The sequence below is a fragment of the Notolabrus celidotus genome, chromosome 15 (genome assembly GCF_009762535.1).
Source record: "Notolabrus celidotus isolate fNotCel1 chromosome 15, fNotCel1.pri, whole genome shotgun sequence".
Lineage (NCBI taxonomy): Eukaryota > Metazoa > Chordata > Actinopteri > Labriformes > Labridae > Notolabrus > Notolabrus celidotus.
This window is the reverse complement of record NC_048286.1, coordinates 9,317,148-9,339,569: the sequence shown is the minus strand read 5'-3', so window position 1 is coordinate 9,339,569 and position 22,422 is coordinate 9,317,148. Positions and strand designations below refer to the sequence as shown.

At 41.8% G+C, this 22,422-nt stretch overlaps 1 protein-coding gene across 1 annotated transcript in view; it reads left to right on the top strand.

Moving 5' to 3' along the window:
• Positions 1 to 22,422, top strand: part of LOC117826497 (receptor-type tyrosine-protein phosphatase mu-like) — a 191,731-nt gene that overhangs the window by 88,138 nt on the left and 81,171 nt on the right. The window contains 4 exon segments of the mRNA XM_034702595.1: positions 9,984 to 10,292; positions 12,502 to 12,611; positions 17,995 to 18,196; positions 18,847 to 18,949. Coding sequence (XP_034558486.1) covers positions 9,984 to 10,292; positions 12,502 to 12,611; positions 17,995 to 18,196; positions 18,847 to 18,949 — 724 coding nt within the window.

Sequence of the window (22,422 nt, the reverse complement as noted above, 5' to 3'; positions counted from 1 at the left end):
TTATTTGAAGAGAACAACACTTTAGATTGTTGGTTAACAGCTGAACAGTCACCAGCTGAGAAAAGGTGATGAGAGGAGGGAAAACCATGCAGATTTAGAAATTAGTGAGGGATATTTACGCACACAAGGAGCTGAGTGAAAGAGACGTCGCCCAAATTGAAGAAAACAGTCACAAAGCAACCACAAACTGCTTCATGGTATGAGCTGTGGCAGAGTTACAGGACTGGTTAAGGGAGGTGAAAATACCAACATATACATTTTTGGAAAGAAGAGCTAAAGCATGGGCTGCGGGTATTTCCTGCATAAGAATGTCAACAGAAAAACAACAATGTTTAGACTTTAATATGAACCAAAATGTGAAGCTTAATGTAAATTTGAATCACAAGTATTTATTTATTAAAGGTTAATTTGTTAGGGACAGTTAGAGTATGCATAGACAAACTGAGAACAGCCATCCCATGCAAGTATCATAGTGTTTGTAGTGAATGCAACATCTGTCCCTAGAAGAGCTTTTGAGAGAGTAAAATATTAAAACGGTCATTTGAAATAAAAAAGAAAAGGTATGTTAAGTACAACAAGATACAATAGAACACACATTTGACAGTAACAAAGCCTATAGAAAATTAGACATGTAGATGTGCAGGTTTGTTGCAAGTAAGCTGATGAGAACACATGCTATGGAAGTGCTCCCAACTGGGACTGAGTTTTTTTGCTACATACTGTAAATACATCATTTTTAAATCAGTGAAATCATCTTTAGATTAATACTTAGTGTCAACTAGTTTGTACCTTTAGTTGTTAGCTGGCTCATAAGCAGGATAATGTATAGTGAACAGGTTTAAAAATAGGATATATGACAGGGCAAGACAAGACCTGTAAGCATTGGGTCTTGTCTCACCCTTTCAGGTTTCTGTTTTGCGTCATCCCTCATGATACATTATCCTAGAATGATGGTCTGTCAGTCTCGATTCCTTCCCTTTCCCCTCATATATGTCTACAGGGCAGGTCCCCTCATTGAGTTAACCCTTTGTGATTGATTTTTATGTGGCTCTAAAAGGAGAGGAGATTGTTTGAGGTGTCTAATTAATGCCATTGTTACCTTATGGCTTGAATAGAAATCCACTTCACCCCACCATCTCAGATAACATTGGTCTGGTTTGTAGCCCACAATAGCTGGCTGTCATGTGACCTATAGGGTTTGTATATTGTCTGTGGCGAGGCGAATGAAAAGCCTCAGTTTGAAGGCCATTGAATTTGTGTTCTTTTGTCAGTCAGAGAAAACAGGATAGATTGAGTTTGCGGTGTGCAGGAAGGTTATAGGGAGACCACAATAAAAGTTTTTTTTTTTTTTATCACAGGCAGTTGGAAGTAGAAGGGAGGATTGTGTTCTATGATATTGGCTCCGCAAAAGGCAAATTGTGTTCTTCTCAAGGACACGTCTTCAAACAACTGCTGTTGGAAAAGAAGAGAGACGGAGAGTGAGAGAGGCTGCATTTAAAGCTGTTTCATTATTATTATTTCCCTCTTCTCCTTCCCTCCATATCTTCCCCCCCCCAAACACAAAAGGATTGAAACTCAGAGAACAGATGTGCAAAAACGATACTCTGGTGACACCAGTGTAAACTTGGTCCCATCTTACTCTGGAGCAGCCTCCTCAGCTCCTCACAAACAATTATCACCAAGCTTGTTTGTAACCTCCTCTCTGTTAAGCCTCGGGAGAACAATAAATAGCTGTAGTTTAGTCAGGCTTGGCGAGTTCTCTTTTTTCTGCTGTTTTTAAATCCGAACTGAAATACTTCTCAAGGTCTTTAAATGTTTCTATTCTTCGTCTTTAATTATTCATGGGCTATCTGCTGTAATTTTTGTCACAGATTTTCTCCATCCTTTTGCTGAATTATAGATGTCTCATTCCCCTTGCTTGGCATCCAGGAAGCACTCATTCAGTCTGATTGTATAACTCTAACTCCAGAATACTTTCTGCGTCTCCTCCTTTAACTAAAGGACAGGAAATGTCAGGAAGGCTGCGATTTATATTCTGTATTCCCCCACCTAGAAAGCTAGATTTTAGATCTCATATATCTCCTAAGTAGGTGGCTCACAAACGCAGCAACCATTTCACAAAGTCAAGCGCCTCCCTTTGATTTACACCCGGGGTAACACCCTGAGCTGAGCGCGACACATGCAGGTTTTTGGCGACAAATGACAATGCCACTCGAGCCATCTGGGGAGCGCTGAAGTTGAAGAATCACCTGGGTAACCTCCCACCGCTCCTGTAGAGATTTCGCCCCAGTCGGTAAATGAGAGCTTGTGTTCTTCCTGTTTGTAAGCCCTAACCACAGGAACCTGAGGGGGAAGACAAAGCTTGGTCTTATTGTAGAGACGGATGTATGTGTGTGTGTGTGTGTGTGTGTGTGTGTGTGTGTGTGTGTGTGTGTGTGTGTGTGTGTGTGTGTGTGTGTGTGTGTGTGTGTGTGTGTGTGTGTGAAGACAGATTGGGGGGAGGAGGGGTCATTCTACCTGTCACTCTGACCCCAATCACTGCACAGCATATCAGTGGAGACGAAATGAAAGATTGATTTAACCAGTTCCTCCTCCGCTGCCTGCGCTCTTTCCATCAACTTGCTGTCCATTTGTTTTCATCCGGTTGGTGGACTCGCACTTCCCATCACCTTTTGCCCCTGAGTCTCACTTTAAAGGTTTGTTCTTTTAATGCTTCTTAATAGTCAGTGATTGAAAATACTACCTCCTGACATTTTAGGCCCAGTTTTTAACCAAGGTATTCATTCCATTTGAATTCTTCACAACACATTTCAATGCTGCAATGCACATTGTTTTTTACTTCACCAGTGCCTGGTATTTAAAGTAGAGCAGGAATAGTTCAGTTGTGTTTTGCAGAAAAGACCATAGAGTAGAAGTGATGAACAAACTGTGAAGCCCCTTTCAGCTTAAGTGGGCTTTAAACTACTGCACTGCCAGTGTGTTGAAAACACAAAAGGAGCAAGTAACTATTATTAATTCATGAAATTGCTGATTCCATGCAAATACATGCAAGGCCTATGGATTATCAGGCATGCTAGGATGCATTTCTGGCAGTGGTGGCCTAGTATCTCTGTGTTTTGTCCATCTTAAGCCCTTGCTCTGGATAGCTGCAGTCTGAATCGTAAGGTGCAACCTTCTTCCCAGTGACACAGCACACATGCATCAAACATATAGTACTGGAACATGTGGATTCCAGCTATTCTATTTATCCACAGGAAAAGACATTCATGCATCCATTAGAGCCTCATTCATATCTTGAATTTAAACAGAGTTGACATTACATCCACAATTGTACTACGCTGTTTTGAGAATTCTTTGTAGTGCAACGGTGTCTGCTGGAGTGACTGACATTACTGCAAAAACAAGACTGCAGCTGTAGTTTGGTTCATAAGGACTTTTCTTAGGATCTAGGGGAGTCACCAGTTTGAGTCCCAGCATTAACCAAAACATGACATTGGACCGATAGTTTAAGATAGCTGTCAAATTAGTGATTTTCTAATATCTCGATTAATCACATTTTTAATTGCATGTTTAAAATTCCATTATTTTGAATTTCAATAAATTTTAAATTCCATATTAACAAGGTATAAGATACCCTTAACAGTTTCTTGATTTGGGAATCAGGTGCAATGAAACAAAATTTTTGATCTTGACATTTAGATTTATAATTATGGAGCGCCGTTAGCCAAGCGGTTTAAGCGCAGGCCCCATGTGCAGAGGCTGTGGTCCTCGTTGCAGCGGTCTCAGGTTCGGTTCACTAAACCTCCGCTCTCTGCTCCCTGCATTTCCTGCCTCTTCAGCTGTCCTGTCCATTAAAGTTGAAACTGCCCAAAATATATAACTTTAAAAGATTAATGATTCTAATGAATGCTGCGCTGCTACACCAGTGTGGTGTGAAACCAGGACTTAGAGGTATAGGAGACAGCTTCAGAGTATTTAGGTGTGTGGCAATTTGCAGACTCCTAAAGAGTGCTCTGCAGACCTTTGTGATATGGTTGCCTGATGACATCATTTCGATGAGCTGCACCTGTAGGAGGTAGCTTAAACTATTTTTGCTTCCATTTGACACAAACCGCATATTACGTTTGACTTGAGGAGTTTTTACAGGGAAATGTGCCGTTCAAAAGCACAGTGGTGGTGTTATTTTCTGTCACGCCTGCAGTGGGAAGCAGGAAGATGCTACAGCAGCTTAACTACGGTGTGCCAAAAGGAACAAAACAGCCCAAGATTTAAAATAATTGGTAGCTTAAATACACAAAAATACAAAATAAAAATGTACTCGATAGTCAAATAGCTTAGACACAAGCTTCCTCAAACAACTCTCTGACATTAGATAACTCGGGCTGTGTCCACCCTTGTTAATTTTTTAAACTACAGATCAGACATCACTGGAGCTGGATGTCATGATTGAACAGCTCAACAGAAGTAAGGAAACAAAGAGTTTGAAGATATTGAACTTTTCTCTTTAGCCTTCTTTTACGTCTTGAGGTGACTATTTCTGTCAGTTTTCAAGCGAACGACTAAGCGCTGCACTATTTTTGGACAGTGTACAGCGAGGCGGATGATCATGAACAAAGACAGGAACTGACTCGGTATGACTTGACAGACTGTAGTCGCATCATGCATCATCCTACCATGCTGGTAGGTTGTATCTCACCTCCCCTCTCACGCTGTAGCTCTCCCTTTCTATTCAGTGCTGCGAACAGGAAGGCATTCACCCATTCATCTCCACCCCTACAGCTTCAGGGGGTTCATCAGACAAGGTGGCAGCCCGGCCCGGCCCAACGCTCAGGTTCATTCTGTGGATTCAATTCGATCCAGCGTGTTTGTAGGCTCCCTCCGCCCCTCATCCTCACCCATCATGGCAGACTCATCTATCACCAGGCCTATAAAGAAGGACTTGATAGAGTGAGGAGCGACCACCACCATTCAATAAATCCTTGTGATTATCCATGCCTCCAAGGTGTATGGGCAGAAGTGTCAGTGTGTGTGTGCATATGTGTGTGTGTGTGTCCAGAGCACGTGGGCATTTGTCTCTGACTCTGTAATGGGTGTAGAGGGCGATGTTAGAACACAAGAGGTCCGTGTACGGAGCTTTTTAAAGTGCTATCAATTATAACATGTGTACACGCGTCAGCCTCAAGGCCTTCGTTGACTTGTTGCATTTTATGGCAACGAAAACCTTGGCACTTCTAACCCACCCCCTTCCTCTGTCTTTGCTTTCTTTCTCCAACAACCCCCCTCCACCCATCCACCCACGCATTGACTCCCTCCATCTCGTGCTCTTAACCCCCCTCCCTCCTCTCTTTCTCTTCCTCCAGAGGATTGCATAGAGGAGCACTCTAGGAGGGTGATGGAGCTTTGATTGTCGGTTATCAAAAGCTATCATTACGGCTCGCTTCTGCGGGATATGAAAATGATTTCCTAAGTGTAAAACCCATGTCATTACCTCAATGGCCTCAGTGCTATCACTGAGATGTAATAGAAAGAGGCAAACAAATGTTCTCGCCTCCCTGCCCGCCCAGCTCAAACAGAACAGAGTGAATAACACAGCAATGGAGAGATAAATGATGGCAATACCAGGCCTAGAGTGGAGCACTTTGCATGAAAACAGCCTTCTGACCAGGATTCATCTTTGTTGTTGTCATGTTGTTTTGATACTGTTTACTATGAAGTCACGTGTGTGCGACGAGCCCCGACAGACATTCTCCAACAAGGAATCTGACAGTCTACACGCCATCCTGTGAAAGTCGCAGCATTTTTCTTATTTCATCTCCAAACGAGCAGACTTCCTCTTCCTCCTCTTTTGCGGTCTCCTCCCCAAACTGAGTGCCGTTTCATCCTGATGAGAGAGAAACAAGGAGCTACATTGACTTACCGGTGGTTTCTAATCATCGGAGAAGTCAGTCTTTTCTTCCTCCCCTACTTGGTTCTGTTTGATGAGCAGGGAGATGGAAGTCTACGCCAGCACACGGCTTTTCTGCTCTTAATCGATGTGGATCTGATAAAGATCCTGGCTTTCCGACTGACTGAAGCGCCTGGAAGCCTGAGGGAGATCTGATAAGTAAATCGTTCTCCTGTACATGAAGCCAGTAAGATGCTGAGGAACCAGATCCGTGCTTCTTTACACACAAATGGACACGTTAAAACCCACATTGTCTCCCTCATGCAAACACACACACACACACTCGTCTCGCAGTAAAGTGGCTGTGCTCCGGACATGCCCAATTTGTTTCCTTTCATCCAGGACTAATGTCTCGCTCTACCCAGGGGCTAAGTGCACCATTTGATGCCCCCACTTGGACAGGCGGCAGCAACATGCAGTTATTTTATTGAATTTTTTATATTTGGGGTTTCAACGTTTTCGGGAAATCACGTTATCTCCCCAGCTTTGTACGCAGGGCCTGTTCAAATTAACAAGAGGCAATAATGTGCTGATAATTTCTAAAAACATTATTTAAATGTCACACTGTAATGACAAAAAAATCACTAATAGCCCTATGTAAATGTCAAATTCAAATTATTCAATTACACGGGCGAGTGTGGGGCAGGTGATAATTTGTCCACTGCTTGGAATACCAATCTGGCTCTCGCTGAAGCTTGTTCTGCGCGCCCTGGCATAAGATAGACCTCAGCAATTTCCTGCTCCAAGGGATGCTCTCACAGCCATTATTATAACTCTATTCCAGTGGAAATATCTGCCGTACTGGAGAGATATTAGAGTCATATTTTCAGTACTTTCACCCCAATGTCGCCCTCAGTGTGTGATAGTGCTGTAAAAAAAAAAAAAAAGTATGGATTTCCAGAGATAGCCTTGTTATTCCTTGTTTTGATTTGTGCTTGTGCTTTTTATTTTGAGCCTCTTACTGCTCGGTCAATAAAACCAAACCAGCAGTCACACTAGACCGGGGTGATAGGCTCATCTCATCAGCTGTCATTCATGGGCCTGTGGGCCTATTCAAAAATGCTCGCATAGCCTCCATCTATGCACAAATGGATTTATAACAGATATCAGCCATTCAGAAGGGCCCGTTCATTTCAGATTAAGTAGGGGAAGAGGGTACAAGGTGTTTTTCTTCCCCTCTTTCCCTCCTTTCTTCAAAGTCAACCATGACTGTGGCTCTGAAGTGGATGAGGCACCTTGTTGTTCATGAAGCAGATGATGTCATCCTGAGTCATGCGGTACAAGTTGTGATTGAGCTCCCGCCACAGATCGTCACATTTTACTGCCTCCCTCAGACAGCTGGTATCTGCACCGCAGGGAGCCAACGGGGCAACAAACAATTAGCCTTTTCTCCACAAAACTCCAGGGACAAGCTATAGAACCATCATAAGAGCTGTTTACTAAATGGCCAATGAATCTTTGTACACTTCTACTGTTGGCAAACCAGCAAAAAAATGTGTCTAATGTTCTTATCGCATGCCAAAAAGCTCAATTCAAACTCATACAAGATTTAATAATCCATTCGTCTTGTTTCCTTTCTCTTCTTCTTCTTCTGTTTGGCATGAGCAGCTTCTCTCCACACATTCCTGTCAACTGATTCCCATTCTTGTTGGCACCTCTCCATTGGCCAGATTTAGGGTGCAGTGGACATTATCTATGATGTTCCACAAAGATGGGAGTGTGACATTCCCCCTGAACGCTCCAGAAATGAGACTTCCTCACAGCCCGCTCGTGCACGTCTGCTTGAGATTCACACATTGGTGCATTTGTCACTTTGAGAGCATCTGGTTTAATTTGATTTCTTTGCCTGGCCACCCTGCAATTCTCTGTGCTTTTAGTGTAACCGTTGCCTACTGAGTGCGGCCAACAGATAGTTCCGCAAATAAAGGGCTTTAAACTTCTATTTTCTGGATGGCTCTGCCAACATTGCAACCTCTCGAGAGAAGCCTGTTTTCCATCGCTGAGTCTGTGTTTCAGTCTCTTTATTTTGGGTTTGATTACATTTTTGAAAAGAAGTGACTTATTTCTGTAAATTCATCCTTGTACTGTATCTTGCTTGAGGAGTGGAGTTGCCTTACTTAGTGTCTGTTAGCCCTTATGCTGAAGATTTGACTCCTTCAGCTTATCCCTTTGAAGGCAGGAGTCTCACAGTCAAGCCTCCACCAAGATTAACATTTCTTTAAAATTTTAACAATCATTGGAGGTCAGAGACCCTTTATCAAAGGCATACTCCTACACAGCTCTGCAGAAAGGTTCCTCAAAGAATATTAAGCACTTTTATTCCAGTCATAATGCACAGCAGCACTCAGTCTGTAAGAGATTCATACATTTTCTTCAACTGTTGTTTAAACTGTTATAAAAGCTGTTAGACATAAAGCTCTCAAGGATGTTAGTGTGCTGCACTCTGCGCTCCTCCTGTGACAAATCCTCCTTCACAAGAAGCTAATTGCAAATTTTTTTACTTCTGGTAGATGTTTTTCTATTTTCCAGACATTTTTTTCATTTGTAGTCTTTTGTGTTTGCCTCATGTACTGCATGCCGCTCATTGATATCCCTCCACCCATCCGTCTTCAACAACTGTTCCTCTGACTCCTTCAGGCCCTTCTAATGCTTTTTCATCTGCTCTGTGAAAGCGCAGGAGGGATCACATCCTTTGTCTCTCCTTTGTGCAATCTGAGAGTGTTCAATCTTTCATTCAACTAGCAGGCAGCCTTTATCTTTCTCTCTCTGCGTTTCTTCTGGCATTATCATTTCTCACTTGTACGCGGTCTGTGATGTCACGTGTCATGACCTAATTTTACAACAAACATTTGTCTCATACTTTTCTGCAACAGTACACAAAGATGTGTCTGATTTAGTGAGGGTTTTCAATAAACGCGTTTAGTAGGTCAGAGATTATCTCTCCAAAGATATCCAGCGAGAATCAGAGCGAAATAAAATTAGTACACCGAGTCTTTAAGGTTACCATCTCTGTTCTTCCTAGATCCTCCCTTGTTTATTGAGTCTTTCGTTCAGCCTGCAGAAATGAACAACATGCTGGACTCAGGTCCAGTCTCCCCCTCCGTGCACCTCCAGAATGTTAAACATGGCTGCCGCTGCTGCTTCTGAATTGCTGGACTGTGTCTCCTGGGGAACGGGGGAAATTGAGCCCTGGCTCCTCCTAATAGGTGGTAAAGTGTTAAGTTCCAGAGAAATGGACTGCAAATTTAACCTGGAATGGAAATTGATCCCATTACCTTGTGCTTGGGCTGCTTTCCTCCCGTAGGTGAGGGAGAGGGAGAGAGGGGGAATAGATGTGGGGAAAGCAGGGAGGGAGAGGGAAATAGAAATGGGGGAGCCAAAGAAGAAGAGAGAAAAGAGATGGAGGGGGAGCAGATAGAAGAGAAAATGGAGAAAGTAGAAGAAAAAAGGCAAAGAGACACATCGTCTCTGTGATTAGAGGTGATAGGATGGCAGTGGGGGTTGTGTCCCGCCTGGATTGACAGGCTGGCTGACTCTGTATCAGTGTGGTGCTAATAGCTGACTGCCACTGTGTGAGATGGAAGAGAGAGCGGGAGAGAGAGGGCAAGGTAGAAGGAGCAGAGGAACGGCACGCTCTGAAGGGATGATACACCTCCTGCTGAGGGTTTTCCACCAGCAGACCGCCAGTGTCTTGGTGCGTGCAGCTGCTGTGAGACCGTGTTAGCAACGGTGATGGGATGTAGCAATGCTGCAGTATCAGGCTGTGGCTTTGAAATTTAAAATATTTTTCCTGGAAATATGAATTCCAAACAGAGGAAATAGTATTTTAATATGTATAAAAGTACAAACCGGGGCTGGAGTGTTGTAAAAAAATCTGGTATTGGATGTTCTTTGACCCAAAGGAACAGCGTCTTCTCTGTGCCCTTGCATACACCTCAGTCATTTCCTTGATTTTATTGAAACTATCTTTCAATACCTGTCATTTCATACGGCTAATTGATTATCTTGATGTATGCTCACACTCCTCTCTCTGTCCCAGAGCCCATGCACGGCCCGCAGAAGCTGGAAGTGGTGGACATTCAATCCAAACAGGTGACGGTGCGCTGGGAGCCCCTGGGCTACAATGTGACCCGCTGCCACAGCTACAACCTGACCGTCCAGTACCGCTCCAGGGTGGCCGGCAAGGAGGAGACCCGGGAGGAGGTGTGCTACGACACACAGAGCCGCGATCCTCAGCACACCATCCACAACCTGACGCCGTTCACCAACCTCAGTGTCAAACTGGTGCTACGCAACCCGGAGGGGGTGAAGGAGAGCACAGAGATGGAGGTTCAGACTGATGAGGATGGTAAGTGTGGTGTGAGGTCACTTCCTGTACAGGTCTATGAGGATGACACATGGCTATTAAACCAATCCTCGATTATGCATCTTGTATGAACAGACATAAAATAAGTAAACTGCACCACTGTATTCAAACAAATTAAAGTACCATAATAATGCATTACATACATTAACAAAGTGTTTGTCAATGATTTTAATGTGTTCATTAAGGCGTGTTATGCAAAAAAAAGGGCATTCTTTGTGCATTGAAGCGGTCACTTCCTTCTTTGTGCGCCAACTTTTGGGTCAAATGCGTACATTTTTATGCTGTGTTTTTATCTAAAAACTTAGATGTGTTATATTCATACATCACGACTCCGTTTTACACATTTTACACATTTTACATTATCCCCTTTGTTAGCAGTTTGTGCTAGCTGACCTTATTAATTCCTCATATGTTTTTTCTCAACCACAAACATGATTACAAACTCAAAATCTGAGCAGCCATGTTCACCAAGAGTATTATCATGTCTTAAATCCCGTACTTCCTGTTGCTCTGCTTTCAGAGAGAGAGAGCGAGAGAGAAAAGTAAACACACATAAAGAGAGAGAAAGAGAGAATATGAGATCAGCTTCATGTGTGCTCAGAAAAGGGCAGAGCAGATGAATCACATGTTGACCGCTGCACTTCTCCGAAATTCAGCAAGCACGCCGCGTCAGGAGGTTTCCATCTCCCTCTGGTGCTGAGGAGGTCAGGTGAAATACCACAGCGCTATTGGCTGCCGTAAATGTCAATCATTATGGACAAGTCCTTCTTTGCTTCCAGTATTTAGAAGAAAAATGTAAATAAAAGGAAAAAAATAGCTCTCCGTAGAATGTTCTCTGTAGAGAATCCTGTTGCTTTCTCAGTCGCCTCTTTTGTTTCTTTTTATTTATTGTATTGCACATAAAAGAATAAAACAAAATTGAACTGCTCAATAACAAGAGCCAAGATATAACAGATAAATTCAACAATTAGTAACCACTTACATGTGACAATGAATGTGCAGGAGGAGCCTGTCTAGGCTTGTCGAGTGGCCCTCTTAATAAAACATTCAACAAAAAGACAACACATTAATGCATCTATTTTAGCTCAATAAAGCAGGTTTTGGCGCTAAATTTGAGCAATTTAAAAGAAAAGAAAGAGCGTTCCTCTTTCCAAACTTCTGAAGAGCCACCATCTTTATTAATATTTAACATATTGGTCTTCGGCATGAGTGATTAATTCCTCACCTGGCTGTAAACAGCTTTCACAGAAGCCAAGTCTGAGGTTTTCCTGATCATTTTCAGGAGAGCAAAAGAGTCAAACAGCGAGCGTCTGTGTCACATGCTTGTTTCACCTCCTTCAAAGATGAAAGATGCTCTGTGTTGCCTCAGCAGACACACAGGAAATGAACTCTACAGAAGTCTCAAGGAACCCCCGGCCGCCAGATAACAAACCGGCTCAGCTGACGAAAACAGAGCCTTGTCATGTCTGGCTCAGATATCTGTGGTTGGGAACTTGAAAGTGGCAACTGTTTCTCACTATCTGACTGCTGCGTGCTGGTGGATCTGTGTGTTCAGGGTCCCAGGGGAGCAAGTGTACAGACAGGGTGTAGCTTTGGTTGCATCCATAAAGATAAATCTTGAAAAAATAATACATCTCTGCATCATTCTGTTCAGCTTCAGAATAAAAGCAATTCACATCAGGGGTGAGAGGACCAGATCTCTTTGGCAGTATCTCAGTCTGTGTAAACATTGCAAACAGATCAAGATTCCTACAGGGTTACTGCTGCTTCATCTCTGTTTGTCACACATTTTCATGTTGCTTTTTGCTGTAAAACATATTTATCAAGGTGTGTTTGGAGTCACAATGACTTCAAATCATGTCTCAGATTTATATAAAGATGTCTTTGACTTTGGCTCGTGGCTGTTTGTGTGCTGCAGGTCCTTGAAAAGCTCTTTTATTGATTGTTTTATGCATATCAGCGTGAGGGGCTGGGCTGGGTAAATCCTAATGGAAAGGACAGAAGCTGCCAAGTAGGAAATGCTTTTACAAAACTTTTATTGACAACATCTCAAACTGACAACACAAATGCACGTAAGATGGAAAGACAGCCTCGGTAAATATGCATTAAGGGAATCTATTATGACTACCTTGAGGATCTACCTTGTTTCCACCTTGTAACACATTTGAAAAAGTCTGATTTGTTCCCTCAGTGCCGGGAGCTGTTCCTCTGGAGTCCATTCAGGGCAGCGCCTACGAGGAGAAGATCATCCTGAAGTGGAGAGAACCAGCGCAGACCTACGGGATCATCACTCAGTATGAGGTACATTAACACGAGCATCTTCAGACTGTTGAGAGGTATTGATCACTTTTGAAGATGTAGACAGGCTCGCTTTAAACAGGCGCATTTTAAATATCAAGCTGTTTTCTCTGCTCCAGTTCTTTGTGGATGAAGATTATTTTTGAGACCTTTTTTCCTCAATAGTGATGAACAGGGTGTTACAGAGCTAACAGAGAAATGTTCAAATAGAGATTTTATTGCGTGCGTCATTTAGTTTTGTTGAGGTGGAGTTGAGAATGGGAATGAGATGCAAGAGCTCGTCCTGCTGACAGTCCAAACTATAAAGGGGTATGATATTTCATATTTCAAACAAAGCACATTCAGATTAATTAGGTTTTATTATGATATTTTTATTTTTTAACAGCAATAAAACAGGTTTCAATGAGATTTATTTAAGTTATGGGATTCTTTTCCCCTAAGCCAACTTCACACAGTTGTGTTTAGGCTTTTACTGTACCTCGCTTCAGCTTTATTTCTAACCAGAGTTGCAGTCCTCTCATCAGACACATTAGTATCTTTCTTAATGTGGTTCTCCTTTGTTCAGACCTAGTGTGCTTTATTTTTTGATTATCTGTATTTAACCAGGAGGAAAAACTCAACAAGCTTAAAAATATCATCTTTAACAGTGTCCTCACCAACACAAGCAGCAACAACCATACAAACAAACATCATATGATTAATACATTACAAAAATGACATGTAAAAAATTAAACATTAAATATTTCTCCAAGTTGATCACAATCATAATTTATCAGGCAGAACATCTACAGTCAGATGTGCCGCCTTCAAGTCTTTCAACATAATCTTAAACTCATCGGTGAGATCAGTTCGAGAGTAAGTTTGAGGTGTTTTGTGATTTGCTGGGTGCAACAAACATCAACGCCTTTTCCCCAAGTGCAGTTGTGACCTTTGGAGCAGACAGTGAGAAAAGGTCCTGGGACTGAAGACTGAAGTTCCTGCACTCCTCAGTCTGATGTGTGTTAGAAAGCAGGAAGGAAGCAGACCTAAAATAGACCTGTAAAGAAGGATACACCAATGTTTCCTCCTCAGTGTTTATCTTCAGGGCCAGAAACCTGAAACTTCTTTTACTCATGAGGACAGCTTTATGGCTTATGATTTGTTATTTTAATCTGTGCCTATGCTTAACCTAACGGTGACTGTCACAATTGTGAACTTTGCTTGATTTAAGCATAAAAACAACTGTTTTAGGACAAGGAGCAGGTCATGTTGAGTTAGTATATTAAATCTGTGTTGATGTTTGGTTTCACACTGGACACCGAGTCTCCTGAGTTAGAATAGTGTGTTCAACTTATAGGCTTTCCCAGCCAATCAGAGCACAGGGACACTGATGACTCACAGCACAGGAGGGCAGATCTAAGGGGAAACATGTAGATTAAAAAAGTATGCTACAAACACTGACTTGGTCCCCCAAAATACAAAATAATAAATAGATTTTTTGCATTATTTACTTATTCAATCCTGGACATATTAGCCACATTTGTAACTCTCCACATAAAGATGATATAATAATTTATTGACTAGACATGGGCTCAACCTGACTGGATTTTAAAGTGAGTAAACTCAGCTTTTGCAGCAAAGTAAATCAGACATTACAACAGTGTAGCTCTGCTAAAATGAGTTTGTTAGCTTCATATAAGCCAGGATTCAGCAGTAAGCTCAATTTTTCCTTTATCCCCCTATATGAAGTACCGGCAGAATCCACTGCAGACTGATATCCTCCGTCTTGCACCACATGTGCGACCTCTGAAGAAAACACAATCTCTGAAACACACCGCGAACACATCACAATTCAGCACCAAGCAAATGTTGACACAAGGCTTCACAGCCTCTGCCAGCCTTTTCCAGGAGCTGCATTGAGTCCTGAATAATAGAAACAGTCTCCACAAACACACACACACACTCACATAAAATGCACACACATGGTTTATGTACACATTGATCTTAACCAGCTTAAGGTGCAAGTAATCCTCCAGCCTCTCTGGCAGATTGATTCTCCTCTGTTGATTCTCGCTCTTGTCGCCGTTTGCTCACGCCTGATATTTTGACTGGGTTAGCCATCATTGACCGAGCTGTTCCTCATACCAGGACTGCAGATTGAATGGTAAAAGCGATGCAATCAGGGTCGTTGTATAGGTCGCTGTATCTGCTCTGCCACGCCATGAAATATGAAATAGATATTCTGTTAGCGGTGTGGAGACATTTCAATCAAAGCGGCAGAGATCTTCAGTCAGAAACATCACACAGCCGTGTTTATTCAGCTGAGTGTAGTGGAGAGTTGTGTTCTGTGCTCAGCTTTATGGCACTTAGAGGTGCAGGCAAACAATGTCCATTAAAACGGTTGGTTTGCCGCACTCTTAATCACATTTAGAGCGAAATGTCTCAGATGTTTATCCTTTTAAAATTTCATGCTACAAGTAAAAGCATTCAGAGCAAACAGTTTGCATTCCTGCTTTGCCAGCTTCACTTATATTTACACTGAAGCAAATGTGTTTCATTTTATAAAATACCCCCTCCAGGCTATTATATTCATATGCTGCAGCAATTACTTCCCTCTGTCTCTGCCTTGAGAGCCTTAACAATATAATGTGTCTATGTAAAGTAAACAATAAATCACAGAACACACTGCTGTTTGTGTGTTTGAGAACATCACTATAGATCTCTACATAATCTGGAATCACAGGTGTGATATTAGAGTAAGAACCCGTTTTAATATTCGTCTCAGCCTGTCTCATGCAGGGTGACAGATGAGGAAGAGCTAGCAACCCAGCAGCTCGCTCCAGGTGTGTTCCCCTCACACCGCTCCAGTCTGACTCTGTGGTTTAAGAAAGTAACCTCACAATGTATTCTGCCAGTATTCCCCAGAAGTTGCTTCTTCTGTGTCAGGACCCTGCTTTGATTTGACATTATCAAAGGACTCACAGAGAAATATGTCTGACAAGGCCTGATATCAAAGAGATTTCAGCTCCACTCCTTGTCGACCAAGCTCTGCAGATGCCATTTTATTGGAAACTTGACAGACAGACATGTGCCTGCATCTCTAGAAACACTATACAGCAGATTTTATTTTTTTTCTCTCTATTTATAGCTATATTTAGCAATCGAAAATAGCAGTGATGTAGCATTTGGTAAATAAAAGCTGTGCATCCAATTATCTTTTGGGAAAATGGCCTCTATTATAAAAAATAAATGGCCCTTTCTGGAAAGCAGAACTACTATTAAGTGGTGCTATTGTCCCTAAAAGCCACTGTTCTTTTAAAACATGCAGTTTTTTTCAATCACTCACATTCAGATAACTCATTTTTACTTCCTGAGAAGGTTTCAAATCTTACATTAAAACAAACGTTCAGCTCTCCTCTGCTTCATTCCCTCCTTTTATTTGAAGACGGTAAAGAGTGCACAGCGTCTTACATCAAGAGTTATTTAGCTTTCTTCATTATTTCATGAATAAAGCTGCTGGAGATGATATAATAGGGTTTTATATTTTATGAATGCTTCATAAATTTGACATTTACCTCCCTCAGATAGATTTCTTATCCCATTTGATTTAGAAAGCTTAATATATCAGTTGGAGTAATAGTTACACGCAAACCCTAAATTCATTTGCTCACACATTCTCTATATATTCTCTACATTATTTTTCCTGTCAGCTCCATTAAAATTGCAGAAACCTGTGCATGTGCCCAGTGTTGACAAGCCATTTCATATTCCTCTCCCTGAAATGTTATGATATAGGATTTGGCATCGCAGACTCATTTCACGGACAAAGACTAAATGAGAAGGCCTCCAAGCATTTCCAAACTTGATGGACACAAATTATGCAGCACTCCCAACTCCCTTTGTGTTCCTTAATTGGAATTATAATGGAGGTTTTCCTTTACGAGCAGAGGCATTTTCTTAAAGTGGGACTTTACAGTTATTCAAAATGGATATTAGCAAAAACACTCACCTTAATGCTTCCCTCCAGAGCGCGCTGTGTTTATTAATGGAGAAGGAATACATTAAGTGTATTTCCTCTCTCCTTGAAAACCACAGGCTTACATCAGCAGATGAAAAAAACAACCCTCTGCTTTTACAGATGAAAAAAACCAAGACACTGTTTGAGACAGCTCCTCCACACAGACCTTTTGTCTCCTGCTAATTTTGGAAATGTCAGACGAAAGCCTTCGCTGACATGAAGTCACAAGCTCACACATGAAGTAAAACATCTTCTCCTAATATAATGTGTTAAAAAATGCCCTGTGGCATTTGGCTTCACTGAGAAGAACAGAAGAGAAGAAAATACTAATCCACAGCCTTTGTTTGGTTATTTTTAGGATGCATTATACAAAGTAAATCCTATATTTTTAAGATTATTCAACTTTATATAGCAATACATACCTAAATATGTACTGTATATACATCAATAAGTGGTCATTATACCCAAGCAAATTGGAATTCACCAAATCTGTAGGCCTGGGAATTCTTAAACATGGTTTTGCTTTTGGCTAATTGCAATATTAGCATGCTAACAGTCACAATGTTAATGTTTAGGAGACAGAGGCTGTGTCTGAAAACAAACTCCCTACTCTCTGCATAGTGAGTTGGATGTAGTGTAATGTATAGTTAGCTCTATAACAAGCTTATTTAAAACATGTTGGACACTACTTCCTGTCTCGCCTCATGCTGAATAATAATGTCATTGCTAAAACATGCAGCTCTTTGCTGGCCTCAGATTAATAATAAAGACCAAGTATAATACTGAATGTATACTTACAAATAAAGATAAGAAATACATAAAGTGCTTGTTAGTCTCATACATACAGACTGTGGTCTCCAGCCTTGTATCAACATGAGGTAAAACTGGGGCACTGGTTTGGCTCAGCTGGTGGAGCAAGCGTCTAATCTGCAAAGGCTACACTTAAACCGGTGTTCTGTTTAGACAGTGAAAAGTAGAGAAATGAAATGCACTGGATCAGGACAATTGATACCATTCATCAGAAGAGTTCATCACATAGTCCATTCTACCCTAACATGATTACTGTTGATTCTCCATGTACACTTGGTCCTTATTGTTACTGTGTTTTATTGAGTTTTAAAAGAATACTCCATAAAGCTTATTATTAGGAGGCAAACATAAAACAAGTACTTCTAAAAGCATTTGAGGGGGGGCTTCTTGGTATAGAAAATAAGACCAGGGGAAATAACACTCACTGTTCTGAGTGCAATACAGTAAGAACACTAAATGCTTGGATGCCTCAAACGTAAAACGCTTCTATTGCATGAATACAAATGCTCCTCAGCTGAAGAGCGATTTGCTGAGAGTATCAGAGGCCACCATCAGAATATTCATTTCCTTCCTTCGCAGATCTCCTACAAGGCGGTGAGCTCGTTTGACCCTGAGCTGGACCTCTCCAACCAGAGCGGGAAAGTGGTGAAGATGGGCAATGAGACCACCCACATGTTCACAGGCCTCTACCCAGGCTCCACATACTCCTTCACCCTGCGCGCTAGTACAGCCAAGGGCTATGGCCCCCCTATCATCACCCAGTTCACCACCAAGATTTCAGGTTGGTGGGGTCAACAGCGTGACCTTTGAGTGAAATGATAATGTTGAATATTCTGTTTATCATTTAACAGCCGATGTAGATCTTTATGTCCCAAAGATTGTATTCGTCTGAAGAGAAAATCCATCCATCTGCTTCCAAAACATTACATGAAGAAATAAAAAACAGCTTATATTACACTGTAGTCTGAGCTCAAATATCCTTATCACTGAATCAGCTTCATGTTTCTGTGAATAAACTTCAGTGATATTTGGTGCTGCTGTTCCATTAGATTAAAAAGAATGGCCCGAGACAAGCTGTGCTTTCAGATTCAATAAACCATGGCTGGTCTAACTTTATGAAACCAGAAGTGATTAAGATGTCAGCCACAAAGCTAGTTGGCACCTTTTCTTTTGTCTACAGTTTTTATGTGCACAACTTTTAAGACCTCCTTTTGTGACTGCAGCAAATGTTTCACTGCTCTGTTATTGCAATACTTAATAATTACATTTTGTTGCTATAAAAGCACAAGGCAGTAAGTGCTGAGTGTAAAAGTGAGAGAGCTTGCTTTGCTTTTTTCCATCCAGAGTGACTTGATGTTGAACAGAACTGAGCTGTTCTGCACTTTGCTGTGCGGCGTAGTAAAACCATTTTCTGTTTTGTTTTGTCCTCAGCCCCTTCCATGCCAGCGTACGACCAGGAGACCTCTCTGAACCAGACCGACAGCACAGTCACCGTGCTGCTTAAACCTGCACAGAGCAGAGGTGCACCTGTGAGGTAGGCTATCGTAACAAGGACATACACACATGTGCACACACAGCACAGCGTAAAAACAACAAACTAGCATATTAAAACACCAGGAAACACCATCAGTGACTAAAATGATCAAAGAGATGGTGTTTATCGATACCCCCACCGTGCAGGAAAGTTGCCAGGGAATCCAGTACCTCGCTGTAAGAATCTCATTTTCTTAGCTTTATTTGTTTGTGGATTTTGATCCTGTGAAAAAGAAGCAGAGCCTTTGAAGATGAGAACAAAACTGGGTGCAGCCAAGGCTAGCTTTAGGATCTCATTTCTTTACATGTCTTTTATGTAGCAGGCTACCCACCATGAGCCACCGCGGGCTCCTGGGGAAACGAAAGAATCATGGCGGCTTGATGTCACATTTATTAGTCTCTTATGAGGGGAGCAGTACAGACGTTCTGTGAATGCCAAGATGTTGGGCAAAAGTCGTCATTTTGGTTTACACAAGCTTCCTGAAAGAATACTGCTCGATTCAGCTCCTTTCCCACAGAGTTTAATTGCACCTCATTAATGTGTTTGAATCATTTGTTTGTCAGATTTAATTCTCACAATGATCTTTTTTCTTCTTAAACAACCCCCCCCCCCCCCCCCCCCCCCCCCCCCCCCCCCCCCCCCCCCCCCCCTAAAAGAAAGCCCTATTCTGCCTTTTAAACATCTTTATACCCTAAATTGGTCTCTACCTGTTGAAGGAGTGTTCTGAAATGTTGAAAAATTTGTGGTAAACATGTGTTTGTGGTTTTGGTTTAGTTGAGAGGATTAAAAGCACATCTTATGTCTGTGAAATATGAAGCGACCAAAGAGACGATAAGCTTAGCTTAGCCCTGCAAGAAGAGGGATCAGCTGACTGGGCTTTTCTCCAAGTTAAAGAAAAAAAACACAGAGCTCAAACAACATATGACACGTTGAGAGTGAGCTGATCGATGTGCTGCTATAAATCATATTTAAATGATTGGTTGTTGTTGGTTGATTGTTCCAAACATATGCAAACTCACAACATATTAAGGTAGAGGGGGAAAATGACTGCCTTTTCATACCAAAATTCAAACAAATATATAAAATGTTTATTTTCATTCAGCCTTCTTTTGTCTCAGCTTGACTTTAATTGTTTATCTTCAGAGGTGCTTATTGATCCATGTAGCTGCGTGTATGAAGGAAAGCTGTCAACATACCCAATCTGCAAAAAGAATAGCATGTTTCCAAACATGTGAGCATGATTCTTAATTATTTTTCAAGAAACACAAAATACTTGTGCCTTAATGAAAACGATAAGCACTCAGTGAGAACCCCTTACTAACTTACTGCTCCCTGTTGAGTACTGCATCTCCTATAAACTCCTCCTCCTCCTTACTTACAAATCCCTGCATGCCCTTGCCCCTTAATACCCGGCTGACCTCCTCCACCAACACACTCTATCCTGGAACCTATGGTCTTTGGACCTGGGTCTCTTGACTCTTTCCCTCCAGACATCCGCTGCACCCCAAACCCTGGAAAGTTTTAAAAGAGCAGTCAAAACGCACCTTTTCCTAAAGGCCTTTCCCCATTAGCTTGTGCTGTCCCCACCTACCCCCCAGACCCCCTACCTGACCCTATGAAGCGACCTTGGGTTTCTTGAAAGGCGCTATATAAATCCCACTTATTATTATTATTATCATAATCATTATCATTATTAATAATAATACTAATAATAATACTAATAATAATAATAATAATAATAATAATAATAATGATAATGATAATGATAATAATTAGTAAGTTAAAAGTTAAGTTAACTTAAAAGCCTGATAGATGTCCTCTTAGTTGCATTTGCAACCAAAACAAGGCACCCTCCAAGGACCCAGGCTCTGTTTATGTGAGCTCCAGGTATTGACACTGCTATTACTACCGACCCTTCTACGGCACAGCCTGTTCAAGAGCAAACACATCAACAAGGTTATCAAGTTGGCGCCTCCTTTAACTGGGGTTTAGTCAAGACTCACGACACCTCATGAGCAGACTCCCTGGAACCATCCCCCCTCTATGCTTGTTTTCACTGCCCATCATCCCTACATGTGACAGAAAAAAGAGAAGAGACAAACAGAGAGGGAGAGAGATGTTAGAAAGAGGACTGGGTGAGAAGTATGTTGGATTAGAGCTCACACCTGCCTGGTTAGATTGTACTAAAATTTAAATAGGTGCCTTTGTTCAGGGCCATCTGTGGAAGTTCACTCTGTGTGATGAATCAGCCATTCCAATGTTACAGGAAGGGACAAGAAAAGATCAGCTCTGTAAACTGTGTTAATACCAGTTTATGTCACAGGCCTACTACAGTTCTCCCCCCTCCAGGACCCTCAGACACTTCCTCTGATGAGGAGTGATAAACACTTATACTCCCTGTAAAACTCAATTTTACACTATCAACTCATCTGAGTCCTTTAAAGATTACAGCCTGGAGATCTTTAGTCAGGCTTGTCAGCTCATGTTTACCGTATGTGCGACTGCCCAGATTAATGCCCCAGTACTGAGCGGAGAGGCCTGAGCAGGAAAGACAGAGTGATCGCTTTTTAATCTCCTCACAGGTACAATTCAGAAGGCCTTACTGCAGCTGCCATTCTTTCTGTGGGCTAATTACAAAACCCTAATTATAATTAACAGTGTGGCGTGAATCTGGGCTTCCATTAATTAGCATGCTGCGCTCTTCTTTTGTTTACCGTTGGAAGGCAGGCTCACCTCGCCACCAGATGAAAGAGATTTGTCTTTGGAGATATAAACTTAGGTTTAAGACTTCATTCTGTTTGAATACGACGGGACATATCTGTACTAATGATTTATGTTTAATCCTAACTTTAATCCATTTTAAATTAGGATACACTCAGAGTAAGAGCCTGTTTATTACTGAAGGAAAATAAGAAGTGTGTTGTGATTCAGACATTTAGTTTTAAGGATCATACATGTTTGATGAGACTCACGAGATAATGGTTGAAAAATTCATCACCATTGATCTGTGGAGTTCACTACATGGCACAACTACACCTCCAAACTAATTGCGGCATCCTTTGATCACAGCAGTGCCTCTCTGCTTCCAAACTTCAGGGTTTTAAGGTACACATATCTCCCCCCACACCTCCTCACTCCTCTTAAATCTCACAGGACTTTAAGGCCAGTAAACTGCCTTCATGTGTGCACCTGATGTGTGGAGGGAAAACAAGAATTGCAAAAGAAAGGAGGTGGCGAGGGCAGCAAACGGGAGAGATTATGATGCAGGCCTAAGAAGAGATACTGGCAGGCTTTTTGAAGGTGTTTTCCACCTCCACCTCAAGTGACACGCGATGCCTTTGAGAGTGTTAGGTGACTATAAAGTAGCTTCCATTCAGAGGAGCCGAGTTAGGCGGCCTGTTGGGATCTGCTGTCTGGCCCCGTAATGATAAATTCAGTCATCTGGATTTCTCAAGCTCAAAAAAAAAATAACA